The sequence below is a fragment of the Miniopterus schreibersii genome (assembly GCF_964146895.1).
Source record: "Miniopterus schreibersii genome assembly, chromosome: 4".
NCBI classification, from domain to species: domain Eukaryota; kingdom Metazoa; phylum Chordata; class Mammalia; order Chiroptera; family Miniopteridae; genus Miniopterus; species Miniopterus schreibersii.
Genome location: NC_138105.1, coordinates 71,971,302 through 71,996,379, shown reverse-complemented (window position 1 = coordinate 71,996,379; position 25,078 = coordinate 71,971,302). Strand labels below are relative to the sequence as shown.

Below are 25,078 nucleotides of genomic sequence, written 5' to 3'. Positions count from 1 at the left end.
CAAAGTTAATAAAGTGCAGGGAACAAGGTATGAACAAGGACTTCTTTGTCGCAGCAGCAGCAGGGAGGCCACCTCGTTCCTCCACGTTCTCTGACGCCCTCTATCATTGCTGCCCTCGTGCTGATTCCCCTCGCCAGGCTGGATCCTTTTTGAGTCTTCAATATGTAAAACAAGTGTCATCTCAGAGCCTTCACACTGACTCCCCACACCCCCCAAATAACCACATATCTTCCACTCTGTCCTTGTTGCGGTCTCTGTTCAAATGTCACCTGGTTGCAGAGCTTCCTGAACTCCCCGTCCACTTTCTTTTATACCTACTTTCTTTTTCTTCACCTGACCCCATCTGACGTGGTATATAGGATATATATTTTGTGTATATTCTTTCATCACCATTATATTTTAAGGATTTTGTTTCTCAGCATCCTATACCCTTTCCCTAGAGATGGCCAGAACTCAACATATAATCCTCAAGTGCATGAAAACATTTCTTATTAAAACTGCATCATCCATGACCACCTTGGGGAAAAGGTGTGAGGAGAACAGAAATTCCTAATCGGAGAAGTCCTGGGGGTATGTGTCTTAAAGGGAATGATATGTAGAAAAATTAGATATTGCTTACTTTGCTGCAAAATATCATTGTAGCATTTCAACTACGCTAGTAATGGCCATTTGTGTAAAAACTAAACATGTTATTTTCTTTCCTACTAGTCACTCCCACCAAATGGAACCAGAAAATCTTACAAGAGTGTCAGAATTTCTTCTCCTGGGACTTTCACAGGCCCTGGAACTGCAGCCCCTCGTCTTCGGGCTGTTCCTCTCCATGTACCTGGTGGCCGTGCTGGGAAACCTGCTCCTCGTGCTGGCCGTCGGCTCAGACTCCCGCCTCCACACGCCCATGTACTTCTTCCTGTCCAACCTGTCCTTGGTGGACATCTGCTTCACCTCCACCACCGTCCCGAAGATGCTGGTGAACATCCAGACGCAGAGCAGAGCCATCACCTACGCCGGCTGCATCAGCCAGATGTATTTTTTCATACTCTTTGCGGTGTTGGATGACTTCCTCCTGACCGTGATGGCCTATGACAGGTACGTGGCCATCTGCCACCCCCTGCACTACACGGTCATCATGAACCCCCGGCTCTGTGGGCTGCTGGTTCTGCTGCCCTGGATCTTGAGTGCCCTGAATTCCTTGTCACAAAGCTTAATGGTACTGCAGCTCTCCTTCTGCGCAGACTTGATAATCCCCCACTTTTTTTGTGAACTCAAACAGGTGGTCCAACTAGCCTGCTCTGACACCTCTCTTAATAACATTGTGATGTATTTTATAACTGTGCTGCTGGCTGGTGGTCCCCTGGCTGCGATCCTTTACTCTTACTCTAAGATCGTGTCCTGCATACATAGAATGCCATCAGCTCAGAGGAAGTATAAAGCATTTTCTACCTGTGTGTCTCACCTCTCAGTTGTCTCTTTATTTTATGGTACAGTGTTAGGTGAGTACCTCAGCTCTGCTGCTCCCCACAGCTCACACTCCAGTGCAACAGCCTCAGTGATGTACACGGTGGTCACACCCATGCTGAACCCCTTCATCTACAGTCTCAGGAACAAAGACATAAAGAGGGCCCTGAAAAGATTCTTTGGGATGGCAGGTAAAAAAGAACAACTACCCTGAGACAGAAGAAGTGCCCTTGATTTCGGGGCTCTAAGACTCAGAAACTGTGATTCTTGAATCAGATTGTGGTTTTCAGACTTGCTCCTTTTATTTCTGTCCTTGAATTTCCTTTATTTGTTGCAACGTCTCTATACAATGTAAGTGACCTTTTTATTGAGCTTTCTGCTCTGTCTGTCATATAGACAGCTTTCCCCTTTGCCCTTTTTCCTACCCTCAAAAAGTGTTTTCCAACCTTGGTCAGAAATATTGGGAAGTTTTCATTTACTTCATGGGCAACATTTATGTCTTGAGAACTATTTCTTCTCAAATGACAGATATCGTTGTAAGTCGTTTGTTCTTGTTTTGTAGGTAGACTAGTACTAAGGGGTATGACTCTTGCAGAAAAAACTTCACTTGGCTACTTAATCCGTTACATAATTTCATTCCATAAAAACCTGAACCCGCAGCTGTTGCCATGTGTCCCTCACTCTTTGCACCTCGCTACCTTAACTGCTCCCCGACAGCGTCGACCTTATGATTGCTCCCTGCAGTCTCAGCCTATTGACAGTGAGCCACAGGGCAGGAACACCTGGCACTGTCCTGGGTCCCCCTACTTGTCCCTCAGGCCAGAGTCACTGTTGTGGGTGGATGGACCCCTGTGGCCCTTATTATAATCCAACAACCATCATGGAACTATGAAAACATCCGGTACCTCCAAAAGACACAAAGGAGGGGGTGTGTGTGTGTGTGTGTGTGTGTGTGTGTGTGTGTGTACAGAGAGAGAGAGAGAGAGAGAGGGAGAGAGAGAGAGGGAGAGAGAGAGAGGGAGAGAGAGAGGACTTGAAGGGTTCTGCCTGTATTGGGGTGCAAGTGCAGGATGGCTGGGATTTTGCTAGTTCCCTTTTTATTTAAAACATAGAGCTGAAATTAGGGGAGGGGTAGGAAAAGCAGGGTCACTCATGCAGTTCGAGATCTTGGTTACTCATGGTTTTCTAAAAGAGGAATTTTATAGCATGTTAATTCTTGTGTAAAAATCACAAAAATTCTGTGTATATTCCTGTGTACAATTCCAAATAAACTTTACTCCCTAGATATATCCATCATCTAATGTGAATTTTCTCCTTTGCTCTTATTGAAAATGCTTCTAATTAAAAATAAAACTGCATATCTTTCAAGTTCCAAAAGAAAATAATTAAATTAAATTAAAAATAAAAGGGGAACTTCATGGGTGGGGACAACATGAGTGCTTATGTAATAACTGTGTCATACATCTGACAATATGATTGTTTGCGATGGATGTCATTGAAAGAAAAGCTTCGTCAGGTGCTTACACCACAATCATGCTACTTATTTTATACCTAATTTCCAGGTTTTATTGTCTTATTCAGCTGAAGGTCCAGAATACTTACCAGAGTTACTAGCAAAAATTAATTATCAAATATATATCTCCCAGTGCAGTCTACTTGGAAACATACATGAGAGATTCCGAGACATTTGTACCTAATTTTCTTTCAAACAAACACAAACACACACATGCACAATATAGACACACGGTATTCTCACCTTTAATGTTAAAAGAAAATTTGAAAGAAATTTAGTGACAAAAGAAATTAAAATAATGAATGGTTAAACTCTTCAATAAATTGTGTTGGGAAAATTGGTCAGATACATGCAAAAAAATGAAACTAGACCACCAACTTACAGCATATACAAGAATAAATTCAAAATTGGTAAAAGACTTAAATGTAAGTCATGAAACCATAAAAATTCTAAAAGAAAACATAGTGTATCAGCTGAAAAACCTAATAATAATGTAATGGCGTTTCCTTTGTGCTTTGAAGTCTTTTTTCCCTGGCTGTCTTGAGAAGTTTCTTTGTCATTAATTTTTGGAAGTTTAAATAAAATGTGTCTCGGAGAAGGTCTTTTTGTGTTGATATAATTAGGTGTTCTATTAGCTGCCTTTAATCTAAAGTCCAGTTCATTCTATTTTCTTGGGAAGTTCTCATCAGTTATATCTGTGAGTAGACTCCCTGTTTCCTTCTCCCTCCCTTTTTCTGATATACCCATTATATTTACATTGCTCTTTCTAATAAAGACAGATCTCAGAGTGTTTTTCCATTTATTTTATGTTATTAAATATAGTTGGAATACAATATTACATTAACTATAATCATTTCAGGTGTACAGTATAGGGATTCTACATTTTTATAGCTCTCACTCTTCTTCCTCCTGGGTAATTTCTAGGTTTCCATCCTCAAGCTCACTTATTTTCTCTTCCATCTGGCCTGCTCTGTTTCCATTGCTCTCTAGTGCACTCCTCATCCAATTTATTGAGTTCTTCAGCTCTAGAATTTCTATTTGGTTCTTTTTTTATAGTTACAATATCTTTGGTGAAATATTTCTTCTGTTCATTAATTTTCTTTTTGAGCTCATTGAACTGCCTTTCTGAATTCCTTTGTATCTCGTTGAGCTCCTTCATAACTGTAATCTTAAATTTTCTTCATTTAAGTCACAGTCTTATGTAACTTTGAGTTTGATTTGTGGAGATTTTTATTTTATTTCTGTGCTCCTGTGTTACTTTAGTTGTTCGTGGTATTTGATAGATTGTTTCTCTCCCTTACTGTGCTCTTCTATTGTTTATATACTGCTTTGCTCTCAACAATTCAACAGATTGATTGGTAGGGCATTTTCTTTTGTTTTTCTGTAAATTATGCCAGTTTTTGTTTTCTTCTACCTGCACTATTTGGCCTCTGAGATTACAGTGGAACAGTATCACTTTGGTTAAGGAAAGTGCCATTTACCCACTGGGATTGTGGGTGTTCCCTCTATGACTGGCTCACCTCGAGTCCAGGGCACTACCACTGTGGTGGGGGTATGTGGCAGGTGGTGGAGAGCCAGTTTTGCAAGTTTCCAGTGCTAACTCCTTGTTACTAATGGTGCCTCTATTGAGCTCTTCTACTATGGCTGGAGTTCATGATTTTATGACTCCACCCTCTGCCAGCAATGGCTATTGGCCCTGCTATATTGTTTCAGACTTCTCCGTTTTCTTCACCTGGCTCTGTTGTGTTGGGTGGGACTAGGGAGGCTAGTTTATGACTTGTGGCTCTTCTCCCCTGCCAGCATTGGCAGGCAGCACCTCTGCACTGCCCAGACCTTCTGAGCTTTTTATATGAGGTTCTGCCAGATGGGTGTGACTATGGAAACAAGTTCTGGATCTCACGGTTCCAGATCCACCTCCTGCCAACAATGGCTTTTGGCACACTATCATGGGTAAAGCTTCCCATCCACACCTAGTAAGGTCTTCCATGATGGACAGGGGGAAAGGGAGATGCTTTTCCAAAGGGAACTTCTGCCCCTCTTACAATCCAAGATGCTCCTCATGCTGAGATTGAGAAACCCTGAATGAAAGAATATCTATATTTTTAATATTTATAGCTGAGCTCTAAAATATCACTTCTCACATTGACTCCATAGTAGAGATAAAATTTCCTGAGTTTATAGATAAAGAACCAAAGGCCTAAAAGTTTTATTTCTTGCCCTAGCCGGTTTGGCTCAGTGGTTGGAGCATCAGCCCACAGACTGAAGGGTCTCAGGTTCAGTTCTGGTCAAGGGCACATACCTCAATTGCAGGCTCAATCCCTGGCCTGGTAGGGGCACATCCTGGAATGAGAGACACCTCTCTCTCTCTCTCCTCCACTCTCTCCGAAAAAGCAATGGAAAAAAATATATCCTTGAGTGAGGATTTAAAAAAATGTTTAATTTCCTGCCATGAGCGAATATACTCAAGAGGCATGTGTAAACTTGTATATGCAGCATCTGAACTACTGAGTCCAACACTTGACCCCTAATATCTCATGTGATGTGCAGGAGGGTTCTTGATGGAAAAGACCTCAAAATACCTACATCTAAGTCTAATAATGGACCACAACATTGATACTCAAAGCGGTCCACAGACCAGGACATGCAACATTAATATCAACTGGGAAGTAATTACAAATAGAGCATCTCTGGGCCCACCATGTAGCCGCCAAATCAGAATCCACAGCTGAACAAGATCGCCAAATGATTCATATACCCATTGATGTTAGAGAAGTTCTGTCCTAGAATGTTGTTTCTCAATCTTCCCACTGTTGACATTTTTTCTGGATAATTCTTTATGGTGGGGAAGCCCTGGTTGAAAACTACTGGCCTAGAACATGAAAACTGGAAAAATTGATGGAGGTCTAATAAAAGCTCATCTCTTATTCAGTTATGACTTTGGCCAGATCACTTCACCTTTCTGAGCCACATTTCTCAAATGTAGAATGAGGTTTGTAATATGAATTTTGACAAATGGACTTTTGTAGAAATAAATGAGATAATCCATATAAGACTTTATATGGTGCATAAAAACTTCTAAATATGTCATATTATTAAGCAACGTTTTGTACATGAAGTGCTAAATGACAGCTCTTAATTTGTGTTGCATGAACAAAACTCCAAAGCCAAAAGTTATTGTATCCATAGTTTTATAGGAAAGAAACACTCCTCTATCCCTTGTTGAACAGGGTAATAGCAATTTCTGAGAGATATCAGTTATTCCTAGACAAAAGTGGATACTTTGGGAGTCCATGAGACCTAATCTAGGTAGGCTATTCGGTCTTAGATTTAGAGAAAGCATTAACTCAAGATTGGGATATGACTACTGCAAGATTAGACCTCTGGAAGGCAGGTGAGTTTATAGAGGAGTAATAAAAACTGGATTCACCTGACTTCTAACCTGGCCTCTTGGGTGGAGAATTAGCAGGAATAATTTCCTTTGTGTCCAAACCAGTGTCTCACAGGGAAATGATGTGCTCAGAGGTGAGAGTAACGATGGAAACAGTGCCTAATGAGCAGACATGGGGAGCTGTATATATCTCCTCTACTGCCGTCCCTCAGCATGGGCATCCTTGAGCTGGACAGGACATGGTTGTTGCTTTTGGATTCTGGCTCAGGAACTGATGCTTCACTCCTTCCTGTTGTCCTCTCTGGGAACAGAGCTTCAGTCTCCATCTTCAGCCATCCAGGGAAGAATTCAAGACTTCCACACAGAGGCCTCCCTCTCAGAGACCCCATCCAGGTGAGTCAGAAGACCCATTAGGTACTTCAAAAAATGTTCAGTGATCATGGAAATGGGGAACCTTTACCTGAGTCACCAGAGAGGCAAACCAGTCTAACCTCAAGCCAAAAAATTGTCACACTTGTTTGCTAGGCAGACTCATTGATTTATAATGAATTTATTTAACATGTTAAAAATAAAAGTGTCTTTTGGACTCAGAAATACAGTGATCATTGTTATAATTAAATGATGAGAAAGGAAGTTCGATTGGATGACAGCTAACAGGGGATGGGAGTATAAAGTGGTTCCAGTAAAATTAGAACATATCTGAGTTTTGCAGTTAAGAGGGATTGTAAAATAGAGAATTGAATTTTAAGGCCTATGTAGTGAACTGAGGGCATTCTTTTCAATGCTTAAGATGGAATGTATTTGAGCATGCTCTGTGTTTTTTTTTTTAGGAATAGCCAGACCAAGGAAGGTAAATATTACTTTGTAACACATCTTGAGACAAACACTGTTAAGACATACAATTCACAATACTGTTTCTCATGTTAGGTATTCACATGAAAAATTGTATTTAATATGCAAAAAGAGTATGCTAATGAGCTTTACAATTATTTTATAGCCTAGAAGTTGGGAAGCAATAGAGACATTGGAGGTGTTGAAGAAAAAATTAGGGCTCAGCTCATGACCAGTAATAATCACTCATTTACTAACATGAAGGAACTACGCTAAGCTTTTTATATATATTAACTAAACCTGTCAACCACCTCCAGACAAAGGATATTGCCACTATTTGAGTAAGTATATTAAAATCTAGAATGGTTCAGTTGGCACTCCATGAACAAACAGCTAATATGTGGTAGATCTGAGATTCAAAAGCAGTTTTCTGCTCCCCAAAGTTTTGCATTTAATATCATTTTAAAAGTCTTTAATCATTTCATCTTTAAAAACCTACTGCCATTGTTATATTTGCAAGTTTCTGTCGTAAATTATACGTTTATTTCCTTTGCTCATTTTTCTAATGGAGTGTTAAATCCATAAGGTATGTTAACATTGCAACATATCATGTCTTTCTCTTGAGAATTCATTGTTTTTTGCTGCTTTATTAGTTATTCTGGGCATCACGGGGATATAATAACTGGAGTTTGAGTGCTGCCAGAGCCAAGGAAGCTAGCTCCTCATCACAAACTCTGAGGAACCACCTGAGCATTTTAGATGTTTTGGGTGTGTTTTTTCCCCCACGCACGTCCATATCTTTCCTCTCTCTGTTTAAAGTGCTTTTTATATTTTCTTAAATAAAGGACTCCAAGTGGTCATCGGAATACAGAACCCCATGTTTACATCTTGATGGGAGATTTACCAACTGAATCTGATGCTATTTTCACATTCTTCAGGGTAAAGATAATCTGATGTCACCATCTTCCTTGGATCAGCCTTCCCTAATGACTGTGGCTGGAGTAAGAAGAGCCTGGTAGTAACATGGCCCTAGCAGTCACAGTACACTCTGAGGGTCTGTGTGCATGTGTTGGTTGTTTTTGTGCTTGTGTATTTTGTGGGGCGTGAGCAGTTGTAGGGCAGGAGCACCTGAGCCCATATACTCTAAATGTGACCTTTAAAATAAAGGTGCCAGAATGTGAGGCAATGAATGGAAATGAGGGGTCATTTCAACTGAAAGGATTTTTTGGGAAACAAAATAAATACAGTGCCGGGAACAACATGTGATGGAGGGCCTCCCTGTGTCTTGAAGTTTCAGCAACAGCAGGGAGGCCATCTCGTTCCTCACCTTTCCCTGACCTCTCATCCCTCTCCCTCTTGCTCACTCCCCTCTAGACACCCGCTCCTTTTGGGGCCTTGAATACCTGAAACAGTACCATTCTCAGGGTCTGTGCTTGGCTCTTTCACCAACAGGGATATCTTTGTGTCTTCCTCTCTGTCTTCCTTGGGGGTCTTTGTTCCAATGTCACCTTGTTTACAGGGCTTCCTGAAGTCCCAGTAAAAAAAAAAAAAACCCTCACCCACTCTTTCTTATACCTATTTTTTTCTTCATAGCACCTTTCTCAATCTGGCATGACATGTTTTTTTGTATATATTCTTTCTTTTTAAATCTTCACCCAAGGATATTTCTCCCATTGATTTTTTTTTTTTTTTTTAGAGAGTGGAAGGGAGGGGGAGAGACAGAGAGAAAAAAAACATCAATTGATTGCCCCCCAAGTACCCCCCGACCAGGGCTGGGGATCGAGCCTGCAACCGAGGTACGTGCCCTTAACCAAAATCGAACCCTCAACCCTTCAGTTCGTAGGGCCAACGCTGCAACCACTGAGCCAAACAGGCCAGGGCTGTATATGTTCTTTCATTACCATTATATTCTAGGGCTTTTGTTTCCCAGTATCCTATACCCTCTGCCTAGGGAGATGGTCAGTACTCAATGTATATTCCTTAAGTGCAGCAAAGCAGTTTTCATTAAAGCTGTGCAATACAGGACCTCCTGGGGGAAAGGTCTAAGTGGGATAGAAACTCCTAATCAGAGATGTCAGGGGAGATCCATAAAGATGACCAGATCAGTCCAAAAGATGTGTATTAATTCTTGATAACAAAATATGAATGGTAGCATTTCAACTGTAACTAAGTCTGTTTTGTGTGAAAATTAATCATATCAATTTTTTTGTTCTTAGCCATCACCTCCACCACATGGTAAGAGAAAATAATACCTCAATTTCAGAATTTCTTCTCCTGGGACTCTCAGAGGACCCAGAACTGCAGCCCCTCGTCTTCGGGCTGTTCCTCTCCATGTACCTGGTGGCCGTGCTGGGAAACCTGCTCCTCGTGCTGGCCGTCGGCTCAGACTCCCGCCTCCACACGCCCATGTACTTCTTCCTGTCCAACCTGTCCTTGGTGGACATCTGCTTCACCTCCACCACCGTCCCGAAGATGCTGCTCAACATCCAGACGCAGAGCAGAGCCATCACCTACGCCGGCTGCATCAGCCAGATGTATTTTTTCATACTCTTTGCGGTGTTGGATGACTTCCTCTTGACCGTGATGGCCTATGACAGGTATGTGGCCATCTGCCACCCCCTGCGCTACACGGTCATCATGAACCCCCGGCTCTGTGGACTGCTGGTTCTGCTGTCCTGGATCATGAATGCCCTGTATTCCTTGTTGCAAAGCTTAATGGTGTTGCGACTATCCTTCTGCATGGACTTGGAAATCCCTCACTTCTTCTGTGAACTCAATCAGATGATCCAACTTGCCTGTTCTGACACCTTTCTTAACAACATGGTGATGTATTTTGGAGTTGGGCTGCTGGGTGGTGGTCCCCTGGCTGCTATCATTTACTCTTACTCTAAGATCGTGTCCTGCATACACGGAATGTCATCAGCTGAGGGGAAGTATAAAGCATTTTCTACCTGTGCGTCTCACCTCTCGGTTGTCTCCTTATTTTATTGCACAAGCCTAGGAGTGTACCTCAGCTCTGCTGCTACCCACAGCTCACACTCCAGTGCCACAGCCTCAGTGATGTACACGGTGGTCACACCCATGCTGAACCCCTTCATTTACAGTCTCAGGAACAAAGACATAAAGGAGGCTCTGAAAAGATTTGTAGGGATGACAGGCATAAAAGGACCAGTTGTCCTAGAGATGAGAAAGTTCCCATGAGTGCAAGGCTCAAAGTCTTGGAGCCAGAAATTGCTATTCTTTAATTAGCATGTGGTTGTAGAACTTGCTTTTTTAATTTATTTCCTGGAATTTCCATTTGTTTTTTTTCAACTTTTCAATATAATTTAAGTAACCACTTTATTAAGCTTTCTGCTCTGTTATATGAAATGTTTTCCCCTGTGTCTTGTTCCTACCTGTACAGTTTTTCCAACCTCAATCAGAAATACTTGGAAATTACAGTTTATTTTATGGGTAACAGGGATTTCTTTAGACATAAATAACAGTATGGTGGTTTCCAGAGGGAAGGGGTTGAGAAGCTACTAAAGGGTAACAGGGGCCAAATATATGGTGGTAGAAGATGATTTGACTGTAGGTGGTGTGCACATAATGCAACATACAGATTATGTATCAAAAAAATATACTCTTATTATCCATAGTTACCCCAATAAATTTAATTTAAAAAAAGAATAATTTCTTCTCCAATAACATACATCATTGTACACAATTTGTTCTTATTTTATAAATTGAATAGTCATAAGTGGTATGACTCATGTAGAAGAAAAGTCACTTGGCTCTCAGACTATATAATTTCATTCCGGGAAAATCTTTTTGTTGTTCTTCTGTTTTTTTCCTTTTTCTTTTCTTTTTTTATTCTTTTTGTGTGTGTGTGTATTTTTTTTCATTCCAGGAAACTCTAAAACCACTAGTGTTTGTTTGTTTTAAATATAATCTTTATTGATTTCAAAGAGAGGAAAGGAGAGGGAGAGACAGAGAAAGAAACATCAATGACGAGAGAGTCATTGATCGAGCCCACAACCCGGGCAAGTGCCCTGACTCGGAATCGAACCCAGATCAGATCGCCTGACGCTCAACCGCTGAGCCACGCCCGGCCAGGCTAAAACCACTGTTTTCACGATTGTTTCCCTCATCCTTTGCACATCAGTACCTTAACAGCTCTCCCTGATAACAGGCTTTATCATTGTTTCATTTAAGTCCCAGCCTATTGATAGCGATGCCGTAGGCTAGGAATGCCTGGGGCACTGGCCTGGCCCTGCTATGTGTTATGCAGACCACAGTTGTAGCTGGACTGGCAACTTGTGGTCCTTATAATGGCTACAACCATCAGGAAACTATGAACACACAAGGTTCATTACCCACACAGCTCTCAGGGTGTTACCGGGTCTGCCTAGGGCCAGCGGGTAGTGTATGAGTTCTTGACTTTGTGCAGGAAAAAATTCACAACATGAGTCCAGATGATTATGAGGGAACATTTATTAAAACTGGGGACAGAAAAACAAGAAAGGGCTTAGTATAGAAGCAGCACCAGGAGAGCCTAGGCTGGGCTGCCCTAGCTCTCTGGGAAGTCAGAGAAAAGGAAGCCTTGGAGTCAGGTTCAGGGGACTAGCTCTTGAACTAGCCCACCAGGTCCTTTGTCCTGAGGCTTTTATTTCTTTTCTGAAGGCGGGAATCTTAAGGGAGGTCTCAGGGGAGTGTCGTCATAGAATATTCATCAGCTTTTCTGGTGTGCTCTTTCAGGGTCCTGGTCTCCACTGATTGGTCAGTGCCAGGGTCATTAGTCAATGTAACTGGTCCTGAGGCAGCCTGGCCGGTGACACTCGTCTGGTGGCTTCACCGTTTACCTGGGCCTGGAGCAGAAATACAACTGAGGCCTAGATGTTATCGTCAAGGGATCTAAACAGCATGACCAGCAATATGCTGGGGGAGGATAAGTTACCCTGGGGACAAGGTTCTTGTTTTCCCAGTTTCGCCCCTTGCTAGGAATGTGGGCTTCCTGCCTTGGTGAGTCTCTGTACCTGACCCATCTAACACAAACTATTTACTCTCAAGTATCCTTGGTTTAGGGAAGATAAGATTTACTAGGTGGCTGCAAACTGCTGTTTAACAATGTCTCAGTTTCCCTATTCCACCTTGTTCTGGCTCACTGGCTTGTCTCAAGGAAACCACAAAGAGGTCACGGTGAGAAAGAGAAAGAGAGCGAGAGGGAGAGAGAATGGACTGGAGCTCTGCCTTTATTGGAGTCCAAGGGCAGGAGGGATAGGGTTTTGCAGATTTGTCCTCCCTTGGTGAATTTAAAGCATAAGAGTTGGGACTAGAGCAGGGGAAGAAAAGCAGGATCACTCCTGAGGTAGTTATCTAGGCTACTCAGGGTTTTCTAAAAGGGGAACTTCATGGGTGGGGACAACCTAGGTGCTTATTGAATAGCTGCATCATACAATTGGCAATATGTTTATTCCACACGGTTATCTTTGAAGTGATGTCTCATAAATCAAAAGCTTAATGTCAGTCACTTACACGACAAACATGCTACTCTGGTTTTACCTTCTTTCCCGGTTTAACTGCCTAATTCAAAAACTTTTTCTTATTTATTGATTTGAGAGAGAGAAAAGCATGATCCCCCACTCCCCCCATGAACCTTGGCGGGTCCAGACGATGCTCTAACCAGCTGAGCTACTGAGCGACCCGATTCCTTTTCTTAAGAACCAAATGAGAGGGGATGGGGAAGGGATGGGGTGCAAGGCTCAAGGCTGGCAAGGATCAAAGACTGAAATGGGGCCAGGCTCCTTATTACAAATGGCGCGGCCGCGTTTAAGTGAGTTTCTAAACAAGGGTCGGAGTTCCGTGAGCGGCCTCACACCTAAGCCAACCCCTTGACCCCCACTGGACGTAGGACCCTCCTGTTCGGCTGGGCCTGGCCGGGCTGCCCTCGCGCTCCGCTCTTGCTTGCACCCCTTGGAAACTCGGTCAGGAATTCCCTGCGCAAGTCGGTGACCCCGCATTCACAAACCGCTCGGCGGAAACAACGGAGGTCGTCCGGGCGCGAAAATCTCCAGCTTTAAGCGCAATGAAAGGGGAGAGGTCAGGCCCCCGCGTCCCAGCCGGGGCTTGTTTCGCTGAGCCACGCGTCTGCCGTCGGCTGTCACTCAGGAACAAGGGGGCGTGGCCTCGCGAACCGTCCAGTTAGGGGCGCCGCCGGGGCAGGTGGGTGGGGCAACGCTGAGAGAGGTCCTGGACTTGCCGCTGCTCCGGCGGCGCTGGGGTCGCGCTCGCGGCTCCCTCGGGGTCCCTGGTTGCTCTGCTGCGCGGTCTGTCGCACTGTAATCGGGCTGTAATCGGGTTGTGGGAGTCCCGCAGGCAGGACTCAGGGACACCCAAGAAACAGAAATGGTGAGTGCCGCTGGGGTGCAGAGATGGGCACCAGAGGCTGGTTGGAACCGGTTGGAATCGGCTCTGGCGGGACGGCCTCTCGCGGTCCCTCTGGAGTCTGCGGACCCGAGTCCACTGCGGTCCCCCCCGGCTCGCAGGGTAGGGGCGGGGCTGGCAGCCGACCCCCGCGTCCTGTCCCGTGAGGCGCGGCGACTTCAGCCCCGCCCCGGAGCCCCTCGGGGCAGCTCTGCGCCTGCTGCCCCGCGTCTCCCCAGATTGGCGCAGTGACCAGGGGGAGGGTCGTCAGGGGGCAGCGGTGACTCCGTCTCCCGGGCTCGTGCGTCTGTGAGACCCCCAGTCCCTCCTTTCTCCCCAGAGGGCCCGTTTTCTCCCGAGTTTTCCAAACCTTTCGGTGCCCCTAGCCTGTCTCTTCCTGGGGCTGGCAACACCCCTGAATTTCCACGTCCCTCCTTGAATTCCGAAGCCAACTTCCCCTCTGCGATCCACAACATCTTTATCAACTGTTCGTCCTCCGTGGTTCATTTTAAACAGACCCAATGTCTTGTTTATTATTTTTCCACAGAGTCATGGACGGCTCGTGTGTGTGTGTGTGTGTGTGTGTGTGTGTGTGTGTGTGTGTGTGTGTGTGTGTTTTAGAGATTTATATTTTGCTTGGCTATTTTACATGAGAGGAAAGGCTAGAATGACTACCTGGACCTCTGCTGCTTGAAATCCTTGCACCCCTCCCGGAGGCTCTTCCCTTGGTGTTTTGTCCTGTGTGCCCGCTTCTCCCTGGGTTTGTCACCTTGCAAAGATTTACTAACTTATTTCAGTGTCCGTTTTTCAATAGGGGTAAAATGTATTTAATCAATAGAGCTTGGAAGACTATAAAATAGTTCCAAACAGGCAAAAAACAAACAAACAGGTGAATTTTAGAAAAAATAAAATGTTCTGTGATTACATTTTAATTTTGGATAGAATTCTTCTTTCACTCTTCCCCTGAGCCTGTGCAGTGAATGAGTGAGATCAGTTTTTTAGTTTGGGGTGTTTTCAAATCACATTGCAGAGTTTCAACTTGCAGAGCAGACATGTTCAAGTATGATTAATTAATTGCAAACCGGTTTCTTTTTCTAGAACTATAGTTAAATGACATGCTTTTTTGAATAGAATAGATATTTGCAGTTTCCTAGTTGAACTGGTAAAAGACTCTTACAGTTTTCTTCCTTTTTCTATAAATGATGGGTTTAAGTGATTTTGCTGGATTGTTCAAACACTGAGTTTGTGTCTTTTGCAATATGAACAATGGTCCAAAGCAACTCCAGTTTGGAGCAGAGGCCGGTGGTCAGTGACCCAAGCTAAGGCCCCCTTGAGCCTGCAAAGAGAAGTACTTGAAGGCCCAGTTCCTGGGGAGTCTCCCAGTGCTGGTGTCTTACCTGCTCACACCCACCAGGGAAGGAGCCTTTATACTGAGAGAAGCTATTCTGGAAAGCTGGGGATGCATCTGCACAGGAGGGGGAGGAGGGATGATGCCCCTTTGGTTGTGGTTTCTTGGGCCTAGACATTTTTAGATCTTATGTTTGAGTTTTCCATCCGCAGTGTAGGTGCACTCAAATTTGTGCACATTGAAATCTACAATAATCGGGGGTTCTGTCTCATGGACAAAGCATTTATGAATTGGGGAGATCATTTGGGTTAGAAGTTAAGCTTAATCAGGCTTAGAGGTTCCTCACTTGTGAGAATGGAAGCCTGGAGGAGGGAGATACTGTGCTCACAGGAAAGGGTAAGATGTGTGGAGCTCCCACAGTTCATTCCTAGGGCTGCTCAGGTGTCCCTCCCTTCCTGCCCTAGGGACTGACCCACTCCAGTGATTCTTTCTCAAGCAAGCGTACCTAGACCTTAAGTTTTCGATTATGTTCAACTTTCTGAATGTGGGGTGTTTTTTTCCCTAACCATAGAGAAGCAGACTACTTATCAGTTTTGATTCCAGTATCTGTGTTTAATTCCTTTGGATTTCTTTATCCATTGAGTATTGATTGCAACCCTTTGATTCTAGTTTCCATTAGCATTTGAGCTTTTAAAATATAACTTGGTTGAGAGATGCCATGTGAATAAGATAACTGTGGGAATAAACAGAATAAATAGAACGTTGGTTTCATTCAGGCCAGAGAACCTGAAGATGTCAGATGAACATTTTGAAGTTCTCCAGTGCTTTTTCCATTTTTAGGTCATTTTTTGTGTGCTCAGATCCCTATGGAACTTTGACAGTGAAAAGGGTAAAGTCTTCCTAAGGAAAATGAACTCCTGTTTTAATGAATGTGAGGGAAATTTTCAAATTTTTATTTTTATTCATAAGAGAAAAACACCTCTTATGTAAACATTTGAAATTTCTAGTAAGTTTCAGGGCTTAATTGCAAACCCCTAATGTGCTTTAATATGTTACTCATGCCTGAAAATATCTGCAGTGTGAAATATAGCAGAGAGAAAACTATCATAATGCTTTTTTTTCCTGTTAGTTAGAAAGGGATTTGTAAATTTATTTTATGTTCTGTACATTTATATCATTTAGTGTTTGAAGGATTAAATCTTGGAGTGGTTTCCTATGTAGAAAAGTTAAAATTTAACACATTTTAAAAGCAAAAGTTAATTTAAAATAATTATCAATCATAGGAAAACATAGTATATATAAATTTCTCTTCCTACTTGAAATAAATAATACATAGGAATGTTTAAAAAATTCCTAAGAGAGGAAACTAACTGAAAAAGATCACTGCCCGCATATCCTGCTCCATTCCTGTGCTCCTCCAGCCACACTCCAGTAACCAGTTTTAATTATGTCTTGCTCATACTGTTAGTGTCTTTATATAAAACAAAGCCAGTATGAATATATAAAACCAAGCCAGGCCTGGCCAGGCATGGCTCCACAATTGAGTGTCAACCTAGGATCCAGGCGATCGCAGTTCGATTCCTGGTCAGGGCACATGCCCAGGTTGCAGGCTCAATCCCCAGTCAAGGGCATGCAGGAGGCAGCCGATCAATGGCTCTCTCATCATTGGTGTTTCTATCTCTCTCTCCCTCTCTCTTCCTCTCTCTGAAATCAATAAAGATATCTTTAAAAAATAAATGAATAAAAGAGTATGATTTAAAAAAACACAAAAAAACCAAGCCAGTATGAATGCATATTTTCCATACTTGTGTTTGTTCCTGTCATGAGTGGTCAGACTCCACATGTTTGATGTTTGACTTGTGAAAACTTAAGCCTCACCCCTCCCTTTTCCCCTTGCCCTTCTTGTCTGTCAGGCTGATAAGAACCTGGAGGCTCCTGCTCTGTGAGCTGCTGCTTGCTGGGGAGCCCCTCCTGTGAACTGTGCTGCCCTATGTTGTTGCATGGTTAACTCCATTGGGCCTGGATTTTATATTCAGAGGACTTTGAGTTGTGAGCAGAGTAAGGCAATGGAGCTGTCCTTACAGTGGTCCTGGGTTGATATCCCTGCTGTGTGTTTAGATTGAAGGTGAGACTGAGGCTGGGTTTGCCCACACATTAGGGGGAGATTTGAGGTGGGGGTATGAGGATGTTTCTACCCTATGAATGAGGTAAGCCCATCAGATGGTCACTCCTTAAAAGAGACAGGGACAGCAACCAGGAGGTATCCAGATTCCAGAGGGCTCATCAGGACCCCTAAGTAACTCTGCTACCCCTGCATCTATTGCAACAAAGATCCTGACCCTCGGGGTTATAGTGGACAACACCATCATTTCAGTTTGGCACAGCAAAGGGGTTAGTTCAAACCCTACTTAAGCACAGGGTCCTTAAACTTTATACAGCAACCAATTGTCATGGAGGAGGTCTCTAATCCTGTTAGTGGCCTGATTCCCCCCCCCTCCCCCCCGTGCCTGATTAGTGGTACGGGAAAATGCCTTCCATGCTTGACCGGGTCAGGATCATGACCTGTTCAAGTAACCAGCATGCCATGGGACACAGAGGAGAGGTACTGGTTTATGTCAGGAGGAAAATATCGATTAAGATCAGACAGTCTCGCCCTAGCCGGTTTTGCTCAGTGGTTAGAGCATCAGCCAGTGGACTGAAGGGTCTCGGATTCGATTCCGGTTAAGGGCACATACCTCTCGGTTGCAGGCTCCATCCCTGGTCTGGTCCACTCTGTCTGAAAAGCAATGGAAAACTCAGGTGAGGATTTAAAAAAAAAAAGATCAGATAGTCTCTGAAGGGCTTTGCGAGAAGCAATCTTCCTTCTGGTCCAGGTCTAGTTCTGGTTCTGGTCCAGGTCTAGCTCTGCAGTCCAGCAGTCATGTCATGGTACAGTCTCTCCCCCACAGGAGGAATGACCTTTGTTACTCCAGTCCCTAGAAAGAAGTCATGGTGCCCTCACCATGTGACTCAGTTGATTGAAGTGTCGTTCCTTACAATGAAAGGTTGCAGGTTTGATTCCTGGTCAGGACACATATCTAGGACCTAGGTTACTGGTTCGATTCCAGTCGGGGTGTGTACGGGAGGCAACCCATCTTGCTGGCTCACTTGCTCTCTCTGCCTCTCCCTCTCCCCCTTTCTCTGTCTCTCAAATCAATAGAAGCATGTCCTCGAGTTAGGATAAAAAAAGAAAAAGAAACCATGGTCTGGAGGAGGGCACCCCTCTCCCAGATTCCTTGGTTCTCTGGGCTGTTCTTTGGGATTCACTGAATGCACAGCACTGGGGGGGGGGGGCGGGCACGGACTTTCAGGAGGACAACACAGAAACGTGCAGGATGGAGTGGAGAGTTGCTCCACCTATTCATTCATTTTTTTCCTCCAACCCCTAAATCCTTCAAACCCAAAGATTTTTATTGGCTCATAAATTTTGTTCCAGGTTGTCATATACTCGGAATCATACAATGTGTGGCCTTGTCAGATTAGCTTCTTTCACTTAGCAATGTACTTTTAAGGTTCCTCCTGTTTTCGTGGCTTAATACCCCATTTCTTTATTATCACTGAAAAATACTTCATCACATGGATTTACCACCAATTGTCTGTTTGCCTCTTGAAGGACATCTTGCTTAACTCCAGCTCCTGCCAATTATGAATAAAGTACCTACAAATATTCATGTACAGGTTTTTGTATGAACATCGGGTTTCAATTCATTTAGTTCTATACCAAGGAGTGTGATTGCTGGATCTTACTATACATAGTAAGAGTACATTTGGTATTGAAAATTTCTGTCTCCAATGTAGGCATGCACAATTCCATTCCCACCAGCAATGAATTAGAATTACCTGAAGCTTCACGTCTCCACCAGTATTTGATGTCCTGAGTGTTTTGAATTTCAGCCATATAATAAGGGTATAATGATACCTTGTTCTTTTATTTGCATCTAGAATTTCTCATATGTTATCTTGTGGGTGTTTATTACTTTTGCATTTTACATTTAAATTTATAATGTGTGTGTTTTTGGTTTTCGTTCTTTTTTAATCCTTACCCAAGGACATGTTCATTGATTTTGAGAGAGAGAGAGGGAAACATCGATGTGAGGGAGAAAGAGCAATTGGTTGCCACTCCTGGGGACCAAACCCGCAACCTAAATATGTGTCCTGATCAGGAATCAAACCGTTAGATGTAAGGGATAATGCTCCAACCAACTGAGCAACACTGGCCAGGGCTATGATGTATTGAGTTAATTTTTGTGAAAGGTGTAATATCTGTATCTCCATTTGTTTTTGTGATTGCATGTGTGTTTGTATGTGGATATTCATTATTTCCAGCACAATTTGTTTAAAAGACTTCAGTTTTTCATTGAATTGCCTTTCTTCCTTTGTGAAAGATCAGTTCAGTATATCTGTGTGGGTCTATAGGAAAACAATTGACTTGTGTATCCTTAATCCTTACTATACTCTCATTAGTTCCAGGAGTTATCTTTATTGTTGTGGGCTCTTTCTGGTGTTTCACCTAGACACTCATATCATAAGAACAAGTGGGATGAGTTTAGCTACAGGTTTGCGCATGTTCTTTCTCAAGAAGTGGAAGTTTCCCTCCATTACTAATTTGTTATCATACATGGATGTTCAATTTTATCAAATCGTTTACTTATTTCCCCCTCCTTTACTTTCTAATATTAGTAATTTCTGTCTTCCTTTTCTTAATTATCTTGTCTAGATGTTTACCAATTTTATTATCTTTTCAAAGATGCAACTTTTAAATTTTTTTCTTGCATTGATTTTCCACAATCATATTGATTTTTTTCTTTTCTTTTTCTTTTTTTGTTTTGTTTTTGTTGTTGTTGTTGTTAATCCTCACCCAAGGATATTTTTTCCATTGATTTTTAGAGAGAGTGGAATGGGGACGGAGGGAGAGAGAGAGAAACATCAATGTGAGAGAGACACATTGATTGGTTGCCTCCCTCATGGGCCGGGGATCAAAGCTGCAACCCAGGTACATGCCCTTGACCAGGAACAAAACCCACAACTCTTCAGTGCACAGGCTGACTCTATAACCATGGAGCCACACTGACCAGACGTCTTTTTCTTTTTCTTTATGAGATCGAGTATGGCAGCTCCTAAGTTTAGTGCCAGAACATGGCAGGGCAGCCTCTAGAATGACTTGTGGGGAAAACTTTTTCTCCTAAAATTAGGAAAATGGAAATTTTGTGTTCTTTTAGAGGAAAGCACTGTTCCTTTATGTGTTCTATAACCTTTGGCAAATTTGTTATTAAATTATGTGGACTTAAATGAACTCCCATACAATATACAGCTTTAAGCCTCTTCCTCCAGGACAGCAAGTCCCAGGGTACACTGTTAGGGTTACTGGATAGAACTCCTATGGGCAATTCTCTCACTATATGTTCTAAAAATTTGGCTGGAAGAAGCCCTGAGCTCATGAGTATTGGGATTTTGTACTCTAACTTTTCACACCTTCTTCCTTGTGTCTGAGCTATAAGTTCCAAATAACTTTCTAGCCCTGTTAAATTGAACAGAGAGAGAAAATAACTGGGTCTTGATAAATACTACACAAGTTACAAGCATTGCTTTTCTACAAGCATTTTTACATTCAGCCAGCTGCGCCTGATTACTGGTAAAGGCCCAGAGGACTTTAGGATGACATGGTCAGCTGGCTTTGTTGAAAGTGATTTTCACAGGCCTCCTGGACTCTCATGTTTGGTGATGGGAATAGAACGAAAAGCTTACAGTTCTTCACTATGTTCTATTTATTAAAACTTCATTCAGATTTAAACCTCTACCTCATAGAGTGCTGAAAATGGTGAGTAATAAAGAAGATGAAAGAATTTTTCTCACAAGGAATTGATGGTCTTAAAATGATAATGCTTGTTTCATTTGAATAGCATTTCGTCATTTCCAAACATTCTCTCAACCCTGCCATGGGGGGGGGGGGGGTAATGTGATCCCAGTAACAATATGTAAGTCATTTTCATGTGTTCATGATTATGTTAAATTTATGAAGAAGTGTGGACAAAGAGTAAGTTTCTGATGATCAAGTCATAAGAATAAATGTTTGAAGACAAGAGAATCATATGTAACCTTCCTATAAATGGAGCCTGGAGGTCCAGTGCTATCAGTCTCACACATCCTACTCTACACATATTGGGACGTTTTAGGACTCAGTAGCCTTTGAGGATGTGGCTGTGAACTTCAGTCTTGAAGAGTGGGCTTTACTGGATCCTTCACAGAAGAAACTATACAGAGATGTGATGAGGGAAACCTTCAGGAACCTGGCCTCCATAGGTAAGGATGACAACATTCCTTCATTTGTCAATTAGAGAATATGTGTTTCTTGCTCATCAGCATTGTTCTAAGATGTGTAATGTGGAGAGGGAAGACATTGGTAAATTAACTTGGCATGGTCACAGCTTATCATGAATCTAGAAGTTAATTCTTTTTCTATAATATGATGCTTGGATTCATTTTTCTGGGTCTGCGTTTTAGGAAAAGGATGGGAAGAAAATGACATTGAAAATTACTATCAAAACCAGGGGAGAAAACTACGGTGAGTTGCACAATAGAAAGCAGTGTCTTGTGTTAGAATTGTAGTATGTTATGAAATTTTTAAAAGAAGCAAACAAAACTAATAAACCCTGCTTCAAATGTCTTCTTAGAAAATTTTTACCAAAAATACTTTCTTAAATGTACCATACATGTTCAGTGTTTACAAAATAATTCACTTGGAAACAGTATTAACAATAAACTGTACATATGAATATCACAGCTTGATAATAGCAAGGGTGAAGTCTTCTTAGAGAACACTCAGTATATTTAATTTCAGACAAGAATACCTATACTTTTCCTATAAATCATAATAAATATAATGAATATAAAATCATTAATAAAGAAATCACTAATACTATGCTTCTTTTTTTTACAGAAGTCAAATGGTAAAGAAAGTCTGTGGAAGTAAAGAGGGTAGTCAATGTGAAGAAAACTTCAGCCTTATTTCAAATCACAATCTGAACAAAAAAACCACTGGAGTGAAACCATGTGAATGCAGTGTGTGTGGAAAAGTCTTCATGCATCATTCATCCCTTAATAGACACATCAGCTGTCACACTGGACACAAAGCATATAAATTTCAAAAATATGGAGAGAAGCCATATAAGTGTAAAGAGTGTGGTAGAGCCTTCAGTAATCTCCAGTATTTTGAAAAACATGAAAGAAGTCACAGTGTAGAGAAAGCCTATAAACATAAGAAAAGTAGGAAAGCCTTTACTTGTCCATGTTCACTTCAATTACATGGAATAACTCTCACTGGAGACAAACCCTATGAGTGTAAACTATGTGGTAAAGCCTACACATCTTACAGTTTCTTACAGAAACACAAAAGGATTCATACAGGAGAGAAACCCTATGTATGTAAAATATGTGGTAAAACCTTCCATTGTTTTATTCATGTTCAAGCACATGGAAGAACTCATACTGGAGAGAAACCCTATGAGTGTAAACAATGTGGTAAAGCCCACAGAGATCCCAGTTCCTTGAAAATACATGAAAGAATTCATACTGGAGAGAAACCCTATGAATGTAAACAATGTGGTAAAGCCTACAGAGATCACAGTTCCTTAAAAACTCATGAAAGAATTCATACTGGAGAGAAACCCTATGGATGTAAAATATGTAGCAAAGCCTTCACTTATCCCAGTTCTCTTCAAAAACATAAAAGAACACATACTGGAGAAAAACCTTATAGATGTAAAATATGTGGTAAAGCCTTTAGTTCTTCCAGTCAGGTTCAAGTACATGGAAGAACTCACACTGGAGAGAAACCCTATGAATGTAAAATATGTAGTAAAGCCTTCAGTTCTTCCAGTTATGTTCAAATACATGAAAGAACTCACACTGGAGAGAAACCTTATGAATGTAAAATATGTAGCAAAGCATTCACTTATCCCACTTCTCTTCAAAAGCATAAAAGAACACATACTGGAGAGAAACCTTATGAATGTAAACAATGTAATAAATTCTTCAAATTTTACAGTTCATTACACATACACAAAAAAACTCACACAGGAGAGAAACCCTGTGAATGTAAGCAATGTGGTAAAGCTTTCAGAGATCACAGTTATCTTCAAAAACATGAAAGAACACATACTGGAGAGAAACCCCATGAGTGTAAGCAATGTAGTAAAGCCTTCAGAGATCACAGTTCTCTTCAAAAACATGAAAGAACACATACTAGAGAGAAACCCTATGAATGTAAGCAATGTGGTGTAGCTTTCAGTTTTCACACGGATTTCCAAATACATAAAGGAACTCACACTGCAGAGACACTATGAATGTAAGATGTGTGATGATGCATTCAGGTATCCCAGTGATCTTGGAATACATGAAAGAACTCACACTGGTGAAAAACCCTATGAATGTTAGCAATGAAGGTAAAACCTACAAAGGTCACAGTTCCTTAAAAACATGTGAAAGAACTCATACTGGAGAGAAATCTTGTGGATATAAAGAGCATGGGGAAGCCCACAGACATAGCAGTACCTTTCAGAGAGGTACAAAATGACAGTCTAGAGAAAAACTCTGTGAATATAAGTAATTTGGAAAAGCCTTCAGATATTGACAAGTTTTAAACCCATGAAAGGAATAACCTGGAGAGAAATCATATGCATTAAAAAATGTAGTAAAGCATTCAGTTGTCTTGGTTATCTTTGAAAACATGAAAGAAAGCTCACTGGAGAGAAACCCTTTGAATGTACACCATGTGGTAAAGCCTACAGAGATCACAGTTCCCTCAAAACATGTGAAAGAACTCACGCTGGAGAGAAAGTCCATGAATGTAAGAAATATAGAAAAGCCTTCATTGATCACAATCTTTAGAAAATGCATGACAAGGCACACTGGAGAAAAACTATATAAAAGTGCAGAATGTGGGAAAGGCTTCAATTATTCCATTTCCTATCAAAAGTACAAAAGGACTCACTGGATAAAACCCCTTGAATGTAAACAATGGGAAATGCTTGAATTGACCCACATTTTTACATATGAAAACTCCCATGTTAGACAAATAGAAATGTTAGTAACATGAGAAAGCTTGGTAGAAATTAATCTATGCATAATGTGCCAGAAAATTTTCAACATGAAAGAGCTCTTATTAAAGTTGTAGATATACTGTGCTTTTAAACATTTTTTAAAGTGCATCATTGGAGTATGGATTTCTACTAATTACTTTCAGAAATGAATAGTCAGGTGTGATAACTCTGAGAGATATATTTTTTCCCAACAATAACACATAAGATTAATGGGTAGTAGTTTTCCTTTTTAATTAAATATTTAATATTTTCTCACCATTTTGAAGCCTGGTAGATCCATGGTGAATTGAAGTGTATTTCTTATATACAGGTAGGTTAAAATTTTTATAATGTATTTTATTTGTTCAGTATTGGGGGTCAGTATGTTTTCAATTATGTTTGCTTGTATGTGTATTTTTTTTGTCAAATGAACTCTTCCATAGGTGTTTCATAAAAATACTTTATGAACTGTTTTCTCAGCTGTTGTATGCTATCAAATACTGAGCTTTTCATTTCCTGAGAAGGTATGTTAAAAATGTCCCGTTATAATTATGGATTTTCAAATAAATTTTGCAAATCTCTTTATATAATGATCAACTAAAAAAATAGTATCAGCTAGGTGTTTTGTCACCAAAAAGGATTCATTCAGGAAAAAGAAAAGGTTGCAACCCAGTGCGTGCAGACATGGCAAGCCACATGCACATTCTGGCCTGTGTGCCAAGACAGGAGTATTTATGGACGTTAAAAGAACAAGGTGTTAGAACCATAGAGCTATAGGTTTTTGAGTGTAAGGTTTGCACGGTTACATACAGTGCAAGAAATCCATAAGCCCTAGCTCCTTCCATGGACCCTACTGACTGAATATGTTTTCTTCAAGTTTCAGTAGGTCTTTATCACAATCATTATACTTTATGGGTCAATTTTATCATGTGCATTTAAGTTCAGGTAATTTTTCCTCAGGCACATTTGGTTTATTCTTTTATAGTTAAAACTCTTGTCATGTTACCGAGCAAGGGCTCACTTCT

At 41.5% G+C, this 25,078-nt stretch overlaps 2 protein-coding genes and 1 pseudogene across 3 annotated transcripts; all 3 read left to right on the top strand.

Annotated features, from left to right (window-relative positions):
• Positions 1-721: 721 nt before the first annotated feature.
• Positions 722-1,689, top strand: LOC308556322 (olfactory receptor 7A17-like; annotated as a pseudogene). Its single transcript has one exon. The product of its transcript is annotated as an olfactory receptor 7A17-like (transcript).
• A 7,730-nt stretch (positions 1,690-9,419) lies between these two features.
• Positions 9,420-10,388, top strand: LOC308555672 (olfactory receptor 7A17-like; the record flags this gene model as incomplete). The annotated part of the gene is made up of 1 exon (XM_081134041.1): positions 9,420-10,388. The coding sequence occupies one exon, from the start codon at positions 9,420-9,422 to the stop codon at positions 10,386-10,388; it is 969 nt and encodes a 322-aa protein (XP_080990167.1).
• Positions 10,389-13,390: 3,002 nt separating this feature from the next.
• On the top strand, positions 13,391-24,635 carry LOC308556053 (uncharacterized protein). The gene is made up of 4 exons (XM_081135061.1): positions 13,391-13,574; positions 21,150-21,276; positions 21,478-21,538; positions 21,914-24,635. The coding sequence occupies exons 1-4, from the start codon at positions 13,572-13,574 to the stop codon at positions 23,316-23,318; spliced, it is 1,596 nt and encodes a 531-aa protein (XP_080991187.1). The 5' UTR covers positions 13,391-13,571; the 3' UTR covers positions 23,319-24,635.
• Positions 24,636-25,078: the final 443 nt, after the last annotated feature.